General features: G+C 39.7%; 1 protein-coding gene across 9 annotated transcripts in view; it reads right to left on the reverse strand.

Annotated features, from left to right (window-relative positions):
- NTNG1 (netrin G1) overlaps positions 1 to 14665 on the reverse strand; it is a 149063-nt gene that overhangs the window by 49133 nt on the left and 85265 nt on the right. For all 9 annotated transcript variants that reach the window (XM_036387400.2, XM_036387396.2, XM_036387395.2 and 6 more), the window contains exon 4: positions 9053 to 9225. In XM_036387400.2, the coding sequence (XP_036243293.1) occupies positions 9053 to 9225 (173 nt within the window). The remainder of the gene's footprint in view (positions 1 to 9052; positions 9226 to 14665) is intronic.

The raw sequence follows: 14665 nt of genomic DNA on the forward strand, positions 1-14665 counted from the left end.
GCTACACTTCTTTCAACATCTATCCTAAAGTTCTGCCTTACTCAGAGACGGCATGGACCTCACTCTGCAATTAAGTGAAGCAATCTCTTGAGAATAAATGATGTTCAATGTAAGCAAGGTTGCAGAGTCAAGCTGGGAAAAATCCTCACTTGTGGCATGGCTAAGACAATGCTGAAAGTAAGAGAATTTGCAGAATGGGGACCAAAGCCAGACTTCTTATGTTTCCCCACATCAATCCTGGGACACAGAATTGCAGCTCCTGGGTTTCATAGCCTATGGAAGCTGTGGTCTGGCAGAGCACCATGGACAGCACTTGCTGCTCACCCAGCCCCACACTCAGATGCTGTTTGCAAACTTAATTATTTCTACTTCTGCTGAGATTAACGTGTATTTTCCAAAATTTTAGCACCATGAGGTATTGAAAGCTAAATGCAAATATCAACATAATAAAACAATGTGGTCACAGTTCTAATAGTAACAAAAAGTGCTTTTTTTTTGGTTAAGATAATTAAATGAACATCTATCCCCTTATTTTACATGTCAAAAAGACAATCAATTTTCAAATATTTTTCCTTGAAGTTTCAATAGCAGCTTGTTTAAAGTTTTGCAAGTCATTGTAGCTGGTTTAAATTAGCAGGATTAGCTTTCCTTTATACACTTATGGAACCTACACAAATATTAGATAAAAGACAAAAACTGTGTTCTTGCACTCACACTTGCGCTGTGAAATGGTATTTGTATTTCCTCTGGGTATACTCCCCCGCCTCAAACCTCTCTGTCTCCTACACACACATACAAATATCCTTTCCTTTCTCTCCTGAACAGATTGTAGCAAAGGAAGAGGTTTTCCTCCAAGTCTGCTTGCCTCATATTATCGTACTTCAAAATTTTCAATGAACTCATAGTGATAAATGCTTCCTGGGCAGAGAATAATGAACACAAGATGCCTGCTAGCCTGAGGGCTCTGTATTAACCTTGCAAAGATATCTTCAGGTTCTGTTTCAAAAGCTGTTTTGCTATTTCTGTACAGAGTTTCTTAGCTGGTGTGGTGTTCTGTAACCAGACTGGTTTTTGTACTACCAGGTATCCCTGTGTGAGGTGACTGGCCTTTACAGTGCACTACTTTATGCCCTTCTTACTAAAGAGAGTGAGAATGACACTTCTGAGTTTGTCTGGAAAGGAGCTGGTTATGTAGGGCCACGAAGCAGGATCTATTAACACTCTGTGAAAACTGCACATATGATGGGGAAATTATTCTTAGAAGGAGTGTTTGTGTGAGATCTGGAGTTACATATTGAGGCTAGCTCTTGAATTCAGCTGAGCTGGATTTGCTGCAAGTCCTTAGGTAATCAGGCACAGGAGGTGTGATTGTGCTCTCCCTCTCTGTCCCTGTGGAGGCAGGCAAGGGCCTTAGCGCAGGGTTCTGCCTGTGCCACCACTGCTGGGGACTGTGGGGTCTTCCCCCCACTGTTGGGGACACCCACAGGCTGCGGGGTCATCCCCCCACTGCTGGGGACAACAACAGGCTGTGGGGTCATCCCACCACTGCTGGGGACACCCACAGGCTGTGGGGTCATCCCACCACTGCTGGGGACACCCACAGGCTGTGGGGTCATCCCACCACTGCTGGAGACACCCACAGGCTGCAGGGTCATCCCACCACTGCTGGGGACAACAACAGGCTGTGGGGTCATCCCCCCACTGCTGGGGACAACAACAGGCTGTAGGGTTATCCCACCACTGCTGGGGACACCCACAGGCTGTGGGGTCATCCCACCACTGCTGGGGACACCCACAGGCTGCAGGGTCATCCCACCACTGCTGGGGACACCCACAGGCTGCAGGGTCATCCCACCACTGCTGGGGACACCCACAGGCTGCAGGGTCATCCCACCACTGCTGGCCCTTGGCTTGAACCTGGTCTGTTACATGGTGTGGATTGTTTCCAGTCAGCCTTGTACTGAAATCTGTGAGTACTCTGCAGCAGTGAAGTGATGGGGACAGGTTAGAGAGATGAAGGATCAGGCCTCCTTTGATGGACAATTCTATTGAACAAGGTACAAAAAGGGATTCAATTAACATCTATTCAGTTGTTAAACCAAAGCAATGTTCAGCCTAAATTATCTTCCAGTTGAAATCACTGGGATGGTTATTAATGGTAATAGATTTATAGTGAAGGGACATCAAGTAAAGCATGCAAATAAGTTCAGAGGTTGGTACTGCCCCTGAAATTGCAAATATTGCAGGAAAAAGTCACTAATACTATTTATTATTTTTGACTTGACTTGAGGGCGGTGGTTTGGTATATTACATGTTCACTGTAAGTGCATCTAAATATATATGCATTACTTGAGAGGAAAAAAATCTGTTGTTTTCCTTTCGTATGATCTTCTGCATCTGCCCTGTAATTTTCTCATTTCCCCTACTTCCAGAAATGGGTTGTTTTAGCTCTTAGCTACCATGGAGCTGGCTATTGAGATGAAGAAAAAAGCAAATCAGATGCTAGCGAAGAAAGCAAGTTTTTGATTCTGTCTCTAGTTTGTGTCAGTGTGAAATCCTTAACACAAAGAAATAGATCAAGCTTTCGGTGAGAAGGACCACACTGCTGCTTCCAGTGTCAGGGCAGGTCATACCCTGCAGACTCTCTTAGCACCTCCATTGTCAATGCCTGCATGTGCTTCTGGCAGGACTCTTAAACAGGAACAAAATACAGAGCTTTTCATAGCAGAGTCAGAGCAGGGATGTTAATGCCTCATCCAATCTTTTGCTAGACTATCTGCCCTGCAGCATGACAGCACTCCCTGCAGTGAATCTTTCTTTCCTTTGCAGCTCTTCCATTGAGGAATGATTGCAATATCAGATGCTCAGCATCAATTTCAGAACTTCTGAATTCTCTAGCAATTTAAAGCCCTGAGAAGCTCGATGATACTGGTGTCTTGTAATCCCTCAAAGGGAGTTATCATTATGATCATAGGAGTAAACTTTTCATGGATTGTTAAACCTGTAGTCAGACAAAGGATTACACACAGTGAAAGAAAATTCTTTGGAAATTTCATCTGTTTCATTGCAAGAGCCCCAGAACTTCTGCTACTGTTAATTTTTCCATTGTTCCTCTGTATAGATTGAATTCATAGCAAAGGAACTGCTTTGATGAAGTTTGTTATCCCTCATCTCTGCTTTCCCAAGCAATATCACCAGAAATAAATGGGACAGAGGAAATAGCTATTGTTTTATTGGGTAACATCTTTTAAAATTTGGACTTCTTCATGTTATGTTTATGAGTCCAAACCAGTATTGAAAACTCTGCCTAGGAAACACCCAGTGAGATCAAAAGATTTTCTTTTTCAAGTAATCGTAATTTATTGATAGAATATTAGAAACTTTGAAAAGTCTGAAACTCAGACTATTTTTAGCACTTTGAATATCTTAAAACAGACACTTTGCCTTTCCATGCTGCTGCTGCTAAAGGACCAGAAGTCTCTTTCATTTCACCTTTTCACTGTATATGGCAAAAACAGAGTTGTTTGAAACCAGTGACATACAGAAACAATTCATTTCCCAGCAACAGATGTCACCACAGCCAGCACAAACAACCAGCTCAGCAGGGTCATGCAAGAGGGTAGAGTGCTGAAGGATAATTTTTCAAGCCCTATTTTAAAAAAAATACAGCATGTTATTTATAATGTATTGTTTTTAGGTAGGTACCTGCAATGTTTTGCTGGCTATTGCACTGGATACCCAGTTGAAGGAAAATGAGTTTATCAGTTGCAGATTTTGCAGTTTTTCCTGACACTCCTGTTTACCTGAATGCTCTTGATACACTGCAGTTTTGTCCTCACACTAAGTTTCCCAGCCTTCTGTGTGACATGTTCCTGTGGCCTTATACCTTCTGTAAGCTTCATGGACTAATATTAGTATGTAATATAAATATAAAATAGGAGCAATATGAAGCTTTGCTGTTTTGTAACTTATTGATTGATATCTTCCTTTTTCTCTTTGAAACACATTGTCAAAAGCATCAAGGAGCAAAATTTTATAACTTCAATATAAGTGTCCCATTCCTTCAAATCAAGTCATAAAGAAGACACTGGAAAACTTCCAGGTACTTGGGAGAATGGGCCCTTAGAAAATGGGACACTGTCTAGTTTATGAGTCTGCTTTGACTGGAAAGCAGGATGTGTGATTCTTTCAGTTAGAGGGATCCTTGTTACCTGGATTCCTGACTAAAAAGTCCTACTTCTTGGACAACTTCATTTATGCTGGTCCTTCAGGATGGCTTTGTGCCAGCAAGTATTTATGAGGAAAACTGAACATCAGTGAGGGTAATACCAGTGCACTTCTGGAGGTGCCGTAAGTTTTGCTAGAAACTGTTTCTGTGGCAGCTGTGCTGCACGGATGCCTTGTAAGTCTTTTGCCTTTCAGGGAGGTTTAAGGCTGTGCTGCTGAGACAGAGGCTGTACCATGGGAGGGGGACCCACTGCAGGAGAGATTTGGTAAACTGAGATTGTCTGCCTGACTCTTGAGTGAAAAGAACCACCAATGTTTCCCATGTCCTGGTCAATCCTTCGTTTCATGTTGAACAATGAATTATGAAAGTTGTGTAACGGCTGGGAGGGAGTTCTGCTGAGTGTGGGGCACTTTTGATAAAGGTTATTGGTGGTGAAGGGACTGACACAAAGTGAGCAGACTTTGATGAAGGGCAGCTCTGTGGAGTCTGAGACAGCTCTGTCTGATGGAGCAAAGAACCTAAGTGCCAAAGATGATCTAAACAATGAGAGGAAGAAAAGGGCTAGTGCTGTCAGACACACAACTGCTGAGGAGAAAAGCTATCCTGTAATACCAAGTAGAGAGAAATTCAATAAGTTCACTTTGTGTGTCAAAACGTATTGCAGAAAAAACTATCTATAGAATGTGGCAGCACAAGGGAATGAATGTAATCACAAAATAGTCAATAAGATAGAGTTGAAATATAAAATAAATGCTGTGTGGAGACAAATGGAGAAATATTGTTAGTGCCAGTAAACAACAGAGTACTTGCTGTTACTTTACCTGTCTTTCACAGGTAAAGCATGGAAATATGTTTTGCATTCACCCTGAAGAACTCAGGGTGACTTAAAATGGTGAAGAGATAAATGGATAAAGAAAACAGCTTTGAGTCAAGGTTTCCGCTATGACTACAGAATAATCTGCAATGGTCTTCTGTTTCAGGAGTGTAGCTTGAAAAGGTATGATAAAGTCTTATTGGCCACAAAAAATGGCAGAAACTGAGCAATGGAAATAAAAGAAGTTCCAGCTGGGAAAGATTTGGAAATAGTCATTAAGCTTCTTGTTGAATCTGAACAAATTTCACAAATTCAGAGAATCTCATGAAAGAGTGTATTTTTATTTTGTGGAAAGAAGAAAAAAAAATTTCAGAGTATTTCATTTATACAGCTATTTTTAACTGTATGTTATTTAAGCATATTCATGTAAACTTCAAATATATTTAAATTTTAAATAATTTGGTATTAGATGAAAAAGATGGTCTTTGAAAATTAGAGGAAGGAGAAGTATCAAAGGAACACTGTATTACTGGATTATACAAAGTGCCCCAGAGAACTGAAGTAATATATGAAGGGAAGTTATTTCTAGCAACACGTTCCAGGAACTATTTCAGAATCCACACCTGACTAGGGAGAGTACACCAGCAGGGCTGCACTGCTGACCACACGATGGAGATGGTGACATAAAGGCAACAAGTTAAGTGAAATTACACTGGCTGTGCAGAGAGTTTACACAGTAATGTAAAACTTCATATGCTCCAACACATACAGCCTTAAATCAGGAAGTGGCAAAAGAAACTAAGATTTACATACCATAAATGATTGCTGCTTGTACCAAAGAATTAGACAACCCACGAGAAGAGAAGCTGATTTAGTTCTGAAGCAGTGCATAGGACACAATTCAAGAAGTAGTTATCAGAGAACCACTTCTGGACTGAAACTCAACATGCTTGTTGAGAAGGAAAAGGATAAAAAAAATCCACTGCAGTAATATTTAACTTTGAGAGAGCGAGGAAATGAAAATGAAGAAGTTAGATAAAAGAAAAGTGAAAAGAACATCTAAAAAGATATGCATGCAAACAGCATGGAAGCAGCTGGAGACAAGTGTATGAGAGGCTCAGAATAATCATATATAACTCATTTCTTTTTTTGTAACTTATAAGAATTAGCTCTCTTATAAGCAAAAAAAAAAAAAAATCCAAACCCCAATGCCAAATTGAAAACAACAGAATGTAGATGATTTTGGAAAGATACCATTCAAGATGTGTAAGTCTTCTCAATGGAGAAAGATATGGGAAGAAAAGCATAAAATCTGCCAATTTAAATATAAACCACAGTATTCTGAGAATCAACTTCCTATGAACACAGAAGTTAGAAATTGTTTTTTGTTAAAATCATCATACTAGAAGCAGGAGGCCCAGAGAGATAACTGGGAAGATAGGCAATTGAGGTATTATTAATGGTATGAAAAATTAATAATTAATTTAATTTTGAATGCTAAGTTAATTGTTTTCACTGATGTTCACAACAAAGAAAGCGATTCTCACCGGCTGAGGAATTTTCTCTAAGTCTGTTAGCATCGGAAGTAAAGGGTATTGAACAAGAATTGCTATGAGGAAATGTTGCCCCAAGAAGTATTTTACAGGAACTCAAATATGATGTTTCTGAACTAACTATTGTAACATATAACCTGTAATTTAAGTCAGCCTTGAGGCCAGAAGAAATGTTTTAACTGCGGTACAGTCTTAAAAAAGGACTCAAGGACTGATCTAGAGAATAACAAAACATAAAAGAGGAACATTTTTATGTTATTGTAAAGAGCCATGTTGTTGTCATGTCTAGAATATCATGTGGAGTTTCAGCCTCACCAAATAAAAAAATGACATCACAGAACTAGAAGAGAAAGCACAGATGACCAGAGATGTGGCATGGTTTTATGATAAGATCAGAGAGATCAGGATTTGTCATTTAAAAAAGAGTGGAGGAGTGGATAAGGTCAAGTCTATGTAATGATAAATGGTGTAAGAGATGTAAACAGAAATGCATTATTCTTTGTTCCTTCCTTATCTAAGGAGGTACTGGCTCAACCGTTGAAAAATATTTAAGGCAAGCAAAATAAAATACCTCTCACTCATTGTCTCACTAAAATTTGAAATGTATTGCCATAAGGTATCACTGAGGTCAAGCTCATGTCAGTTGGGTGTCTCTCTCTGTTCAGCAGCCAGCAACCCCAGCAGTCCAGCTCAGAAAGCCAGTTTATTTCATGGTAACTGAGATGAAGAAGAAATCCTTCATTGCTTCTTCCTGTTTGCCTGGAAATTCCTGCTGCCGATGACTGCTGAAGTCAGGATTTGAGGGTAAGTGGAGTATTTGTCAGCTCAAACAAGGTTATGTTTTCATCATCACCATCAACCCCAGGAAGGGCTACCTATTATTTACAAAACATTTTGATTTTTGCATAAACTGTGTATTTGCTGAAATTCACTGACGTTTTAACATAAAGTTGATTTAACAAGCTTCAGACACACTTTCAGTAGGTGCTAATACCACTGTTCACTGTTCTGTCTGGTGCGTGCTCAGCTGACTGGGAATGAGGTAAAACTCACAGCAAGCTGAATTTAGCTAAAATCAACCTGGTAAATCTCACCATATTTCCCAAACATAGCTTTAAAGTATTAATTCTGTGAGCCAGACTCAGTTTTTATAACAGGCGAAAAAAGTGAATACTCTTACAAAATGTTTTTCCCTGCTTTTTGGAAGTTCATTTTTTTCTGCTCAGTAAGAATTTTATCATAATTTCATGCCCCCACACTTCATGGTTTGTTACTTAGTCTATTACTCTCACATTTTACTTGATAAGGTCCTGCTTCCTATGATCTTCATTTCTGAGTTTTGATTCTTCACAGCTGCTGCTTTGAAGTCTTAGATAACATTCTGAGCATTGCACATTGCTCCTGGTTTTAAACTTTTCCTTCCACTGCATACATAGCTCTGTTTCTCTCAAATCACCTTTTCAATAAATTGTTATATCTAATATTTTAAAATGAATGTTTTGCTTTTAATCAGGGCAAAACTGTGGACTTTTTTAAAAGGAAGCTAGTAACTTCTGTCAAAAGGTATCCTGATTTTCAGTCCTTTCTTCAAAGGAATTTAAGTCTGTTACTCAGTTCAGGGAGATTCTGAATCACTGCATATTTCATATATGCATGAAAGGGAGAACTGAGGGTCATACTTGTCTTTGTGCCCTCTCTTTCAGTACCATGTTTTATTTTGGCCCAATCTTGTCCAGAACCAGGAAATAGAGCTGTCAGTAACTTCTTGCTTTGGATAATATGGAAGTGTGCTGGAACAGTACAGCTGTGTGTTGTGGAGTGGCTGTTAGCTGGAAACAAGCAGATGTAAAGCCTCAGGTTGTGCCCTCGCTTTCTCTCTTCAATACTTGATCTACAAGAGTGCATCTGAATCTGGACTGCAGGTCAACATCAGCGAAATGTTTCCCAACCTTTAGATCTTTAGTTAGTAATATGAAAAATCTGGTTTGAGGTGTTTTTTTTCCTCCCCTTTTTTAAATGGAGAAAAAATGAGCAAGGATCTCACTTGTTGAGCTGAGAGTGTCACTAATCTCAAGACAACAAGGATGTATGAATAGAGAGCTGAGGGCACCATGGCTGGAGCAGTACTGCAGTTATTCCCACTGTTTTCTCTCATCTGTGTGTGTTTTTTTATGTAGAGAGTCCTAATTTTTTCATTCCTTAGCTCTTTCTGTGCAGTGTCCAGGGATGTATACTATGGGTATAAACATGTGGTTCTCCTGGAAGTTATCTATAACCATGTAAGAGCACAGATGATGTATACTTACAATTAGCACTTACAAATTGACACCTTGTCCAATTATACACACAGAGTCAGAAAGAAATGACAAACCTTTGCAAACATTAATCTTCCTTCAGAGTCATGATATGGGGCAGAATTGTAATAATGAAATATCCTTATTATACAAAACTACTTACAGATATTAGCAGTGCCCTTAGGTATAGGCAGATAAGAACCAGGGCTCCAGGGTCGGCCCTGATAATTCTTCTTGCATTTTCCACAGTCTGGGCCCGTTGTGTTATGCTCACATTCACAAAGTAGTCTTTTGTTTTCTTCTTTACAGCCAGTAGCATGAAGGTTGCACTTACACCTAATTTTAAAAGGCAAAAATAAAACAAAGTGGGATATTATTTAGAGGTGAGGTGAGTTTAAGCTCAAGTTTTAGAAAAGCACGTCCTATGGCAACAGCTTGATTTCTGTGCTGTCCCTCTGGTATTGTTCTACCATGAAAGCATGACATCACAAAGCATCCCTGCAAAGAGCAAGCTGCAGATCTTCAGCTCACACAGGTCTAAAGGCAGAAATGTCACTAAGATTCCAAGATGCTGAATTTTGTTTTCACTAATGCAGCACCACTGAGAACAAATAAATGATTAATTTTTTTTTTTACAGATAAGTCTTGCAAAAATTCAAGAGTTACTATTTCCAGGAACAAAACAAGTCCTCTGCTTATGTCCTTACAGAATCTGGTCCAAACTACACCCTGGAAGCCTGAGAAAACAAGACTTCATTTAAATATTCTCTGCAATACCACACTTCAGTAGAAGAAAAGCTCACTATAATTGTGTCTTGCCATTCTTGTTCAGCAAGTACTGTCTTGTTCAGAAAGGAAATTTCTTTTCCTGCTTTAATTTAATTTAGCTGTAGTAGCTGAAGGTCAGATGAATTATTTTGGTAGGCACATTTAGTTTTACTTGGGAAAGAAACCTAATCAAGCCTTGTGACAAAATCATTAGATAAACCAGATTCTGCATCTGGTCTTAAAACAATTTTATTTTCCTTAAATTCCCCTCTTTTCCTGAAACTAGGACACTTACAGAATGGGAAGTTAGTTTCATAAACAGTAAGGTATTTTCACCTCTTTCCATCCCTTTCCAATGGATGTCAAAACCAGCTAAAATCTATTTCTGTTTGGGGCTGGAGAGAAAAATCAGTATTTAATGACCTTTCCTGTTTGTTTTCCTAATGACCATACATCTAGTAATTTACAGGGTTCTCATGTGGGCATTTGTCACCTGTTCCATACAGTGACCAATAATCAGAGCAGAACAACATGTGGAATGGCCAAGTGCAAATTAACAGGTGTCAAGCTGACTTCCATTTGGAAGGAATATGACCTGAAGCAATTGGCCACATACATATATATCCCCAGGGTAAAACAAGCTTGCAGTTGTCATAAGAAGCTGTTGGAGAAAATCCACAAGAATATGTAATACAGTAGATGGTGGAGCATTCTCCTGTGTGCTAGAAATGAATGAAACTGCTGTTATTTGAGCAATGCTCATTCTAAAGACAAACAGGTTCAACACTTTTAAAATTGAAATGACCAAAATGTATTCATTTTGGACAAGAGAAAGAGAGTAATTTTTACACAGTTTACAAAATATGTGTGCTTGAAGACTAAATCAATTGTGACTTTTCAGTGAGTTGCCATAGCAGAAGGAAAGATGCTTGTCTGGGCATCAGTGAATGACATCCATCTATTCACTAGACACTGAACCTTTTGGTAAAGGGTACTGCTATTAAAAAAAGCCATGGGTTTTACTGTCCACAGGAATATGAAAATGGAACACCCCAAACAGGAGAGATATACAGTAAGAACAAGACCAAAAAATAGAACAGAAAAGCAGGAGAGACTGTCAAGTAACTAGAACAAATTAGAGGAAAGGACTTGATTTCTTTTAGGAGCAGATTTCTGTTCTATTGTAGGGACTCAGTGTCAGAGGCAGCAAACTGATCTAGGCAAGAGGAAAAAAGTGGTTGATTCTGAGGAAAAGCTGTAGTACCTAGTGCTCTAAAAGGGTGCTGCAGATTTGTACAGGAACTGAGGTGGGGGAAGATAAAGGTATGTCCATCTGCTAATTGGAGTAAATATTCACAGCTCTTTTAACAAGTGCCCGAAAATAAAGAACAGTTGTGTCACAAAATCTTGTGCAAAATCTCTTTGCACTTCTTAGATGCTATGCTTTGTCAGATGTTCCTGAAGAGAGACTGACCCTTCCTTAGTTTTGCTTGCATGGGTAAAAGTCTTGGATGGACTCTGGCCTTCTCCATCCTCCTCTGCTTCTATCCAGTCCTGTGCTCTGCCTCTTCACATATATATGCAAAAAATATGCATGTACTTATATGTATGGATATATACATGCATACAGAAATAACTCCCATAGAGCCTCACCATTTCCTTTTACTGCCCTAATCCCTCTGTGTCCCACCTCTTTACTGGCTGCCTCCTCTTTTCCCTGATTTCCCAGGCAAGAGAGCATGGGCAGCACAGCTCTGCTGCCTGTTCTGGTGCCTGTTTTTTAAACTCCTTAGAGCAAGATGCTGCAGAAGAAGTGATTCTCAGCCCAAGGTGCAGCCCCCACACCCACACCAGGCAGCTGTTCTGGGGTCCTGCCAAGGCATCCTGTGTGACTGCAGCCACTAGCCAGAGACAGTGAGACATCCTGCAGGGCTGTGTTTGTACCAGGTACAGGCAGCTTTGCACAAAACCAGCAAAATGCATTTATTCGAGAAGTAGCTGGCAACCTCCTGTCAAAATTTTAAAACCCTATTAACTGAGATTTAAAACCTACAGCCCCCATATAGGCATTCAGACTAAACACACACAAAATAAAGTAGGGACATTTTAGCCACTTAGCTTTGTAAATGGAGGAATTGCTAAATAGCTTTTCTTTCCTAAACCAGCAGAATAATCAAAGATTAATTCAATCAATGCCTTTACGCAAATCAACTTATTTATATGCTTTATATGTATTTTTGAAAGCTTTCCCAGCAGAATTACCCAGAATGCTGCATCTCGTCTCAAAAGAAAATTCCAAGTAATAATAAAAAACTGAAAAAAAAAACCCCAAACCAAACCCCAAAGCATTGCCCCCCCCAGGAAAAAACAAAAAACAAAAAAGGAAAAAAAAAAGCTATGTGGAGAGACGAGAGAGTAGTGTAGCCTTTTAGGAGTATGATTTAAAGAGAATAAGAGAAACAATAAGTTCAGTCACTGGAAAAAAAATAAAGGATTGATCTAAAACTTTTGTAGGCAGAGGATAGGCCAAATCTAACATTAATAACTGAGCAAAAAAAGAACCAACAATGGTGAATTACCAAATAATCCTCAGAATACTTCAAACTTAGCTGTGTACACTTTCTAATGAGAAGGAAATAATGAACAAATCTGGTCACTAAGTATTACTACAAGACTAGCAAAAATTAGGGTTAAAAGTATATTCATATTAAAAATGTAAAATTTGACTTACTAAGAGTTAGTTATACAAGGCACAAAAATAAATGTGTAAAACTCCCCCTAAACCCAAACCACAAATATCAGATTATGTGTGGTAAAAACTTTGCCTTCTTAGTGTCTAGTCAACAGAAAAGTTGGGTTTGGCTCATTATTATTTTCATACGAGTATGAAAAAATCTGTAGATTAATAGAATCTGAAGCAACTGAACTAACAGTCTTTTAGTGTAAGGAGTAAAAGAGTGGAAGCGTAAGTAAAGATGATGTTCAGAAGACTGAACCAGAGGCTCTGATTTTCCTCTTGCACCATTTTTTTTTGTGGAAGCCACTTGATAGATCTTGAAGAGATTGATCATGATTTCCACTGCAAATCAAGGACATAGCTGAACAGTGAATGTGTGTAAAATGCAGGCAATGCTAAAACTGAAAGAGAACAAGAAGCATCTGTAGAAAGCAAACTGGAGGGTACCGTGTCTGGGGAAAACCAGGCCAGTATCAAAATCTGTGGTGTATGTGGAGAGAGAAACAGGGAAATAATATTTCATGTGCTTTTGGTTTTTTATGAAGGGCGCACTAGGAATTGGGCAGTATGTCCCAGGGACCTAATCAGAATGTACACATGCAGTCTCAGAGACTGCTGCAGAGAAATGTGTGTTGTGCTTGAGGGACAGACTTCTCTGGATGACTGAGAGAGGTAAATGAGCGTAGCGGGGCTGAGAGATGACTAGAGTACAATAAAAAAGCTGCTTCTATTTGCAGAATAGGCAATAAGGAAAACAAATATTTAGGGTTACAGAAAGAGGGCTATTTTGGTAAAAGTAGCACCCAGACAGACCATGAGAGAATCACTCTTTGGATGAGATACACTGGATTGTCAGTGGTGTGAAAACAAAGCAGCACAGTCTGGACCTTAGGAATTCCAGCTGTCAATCAGCTGAGCACCACTGATCTGGGAGCTGACCTGGGCTCCCAGCAGATCACTCAAGATGTGCAATCAGCTTCCTATGGAGGATAACCAAATTCATCCCTTTCTTATGGAAGATTACCTTTCTTTTCTACTCCAGAGAGAAGGAAGGATTTTGTTATCTTGTATGAATATCCATGGTGATAAATTATTACTGAAAATCCTAGGTACCATTTGTAATTTCATTAACCACTTGCTTTGAAGGCTGTTACTGCTGTCAATCTAAAATACTAACAAAAGGTTTAATTACATACAAAGCACATTTAACACAACAATCCCATAGCCTGTGTTGAAGCTTCCATTGGCAGAATGTGCTTGTTTGGGCTGCTTGTATAAGAATGGAGAAGGTCTGAAAACCTAAAAAACTGATTTCACCTCCAGTGTACTTAGTTCCATATGACAGTATTCCATGCCCATTTAGAAATCCAAAGAAGAAAGTCCAAGTCCTGTAGAGGGTATGATGTACACACACCCAGAAAGGCAATTACTGGGTAGCAGTGGGTGGGTAGCAGCTGCTGGCACACTAAGTGGATTTGCCTGCACAGAGAAGGGGATGACAGAGGGAGCTCTAATCAGTACAGCAGGTTTGAGAGCACAGGTTAAGGTCTGGAAAACAGAAGAGGGTCTGTGCTGCAGCCTCTGCACTGCACTGACTAACAGCTTAAGGGCAAAATCTCATGTAAGGACACAGCAAATGTTAAGGGCAAAGTGCAGTTCTGAGATACAGTACATGCTCACTGTAAATGGCACTGCTGAGGTCTAATGCTTGTATGACTTTACAGAGAATGACTGAAGCTCGTGATTATAAATATCAACAACTCCATGGACAATTAGGTCACGTATGGAGAGATGTAGGCCTTGCAATGGCTTTCTACCTGAAGGAAAAAGCTGTCTGCCATTTCCATCTGGTGACAGTTTTTGCAGACTTTTTTATTATTGCTCCTGGTGGGGCAGATCTGTCAGTGCTGAGCTTGTGGAAGTGAATGCCATGGCCCCACAAAACTTGTCTGCATTTGGAAACTTCCACCCTGATGTTTCTGCAGCACAGTGGATATCCATCTTCCCAGTTCAACCTGCTAAGCAGCCTGGTTATAGCACACGCAAGAACACATTTCCCTCAACGTGCAAATTCAATTTTGAATCACTGGAGATTGATATTGCTGTCCAATGCTATAAATCCTAATTGTGTGGGAGAACAAATTTGTTTTTCTGACCACTCATCTCTGACAGACTCATTATTTTGTCATAAAGCAATTGCAATGATATTTTTGGCAGTTACATAAGGCACAGGAGCGCTCTGGCGCACTGACGGAGCAGTGCTGTTGTGGT

Source organism: Molothrus ater, chromosome 9 (genome assembly GCF_012460135.2).
Source record: "Molothrus ater isolate BHLD 08-10-18 breed brown headed cowbird chromosome 9, BPBGC_Mater_1.1, whole genome shotgun sequence".
NCBI lineage: Eukaryota > Metazoa > Chordata > Aves > Passeriformes > Icteridae > Molothrus > Molothrus ater.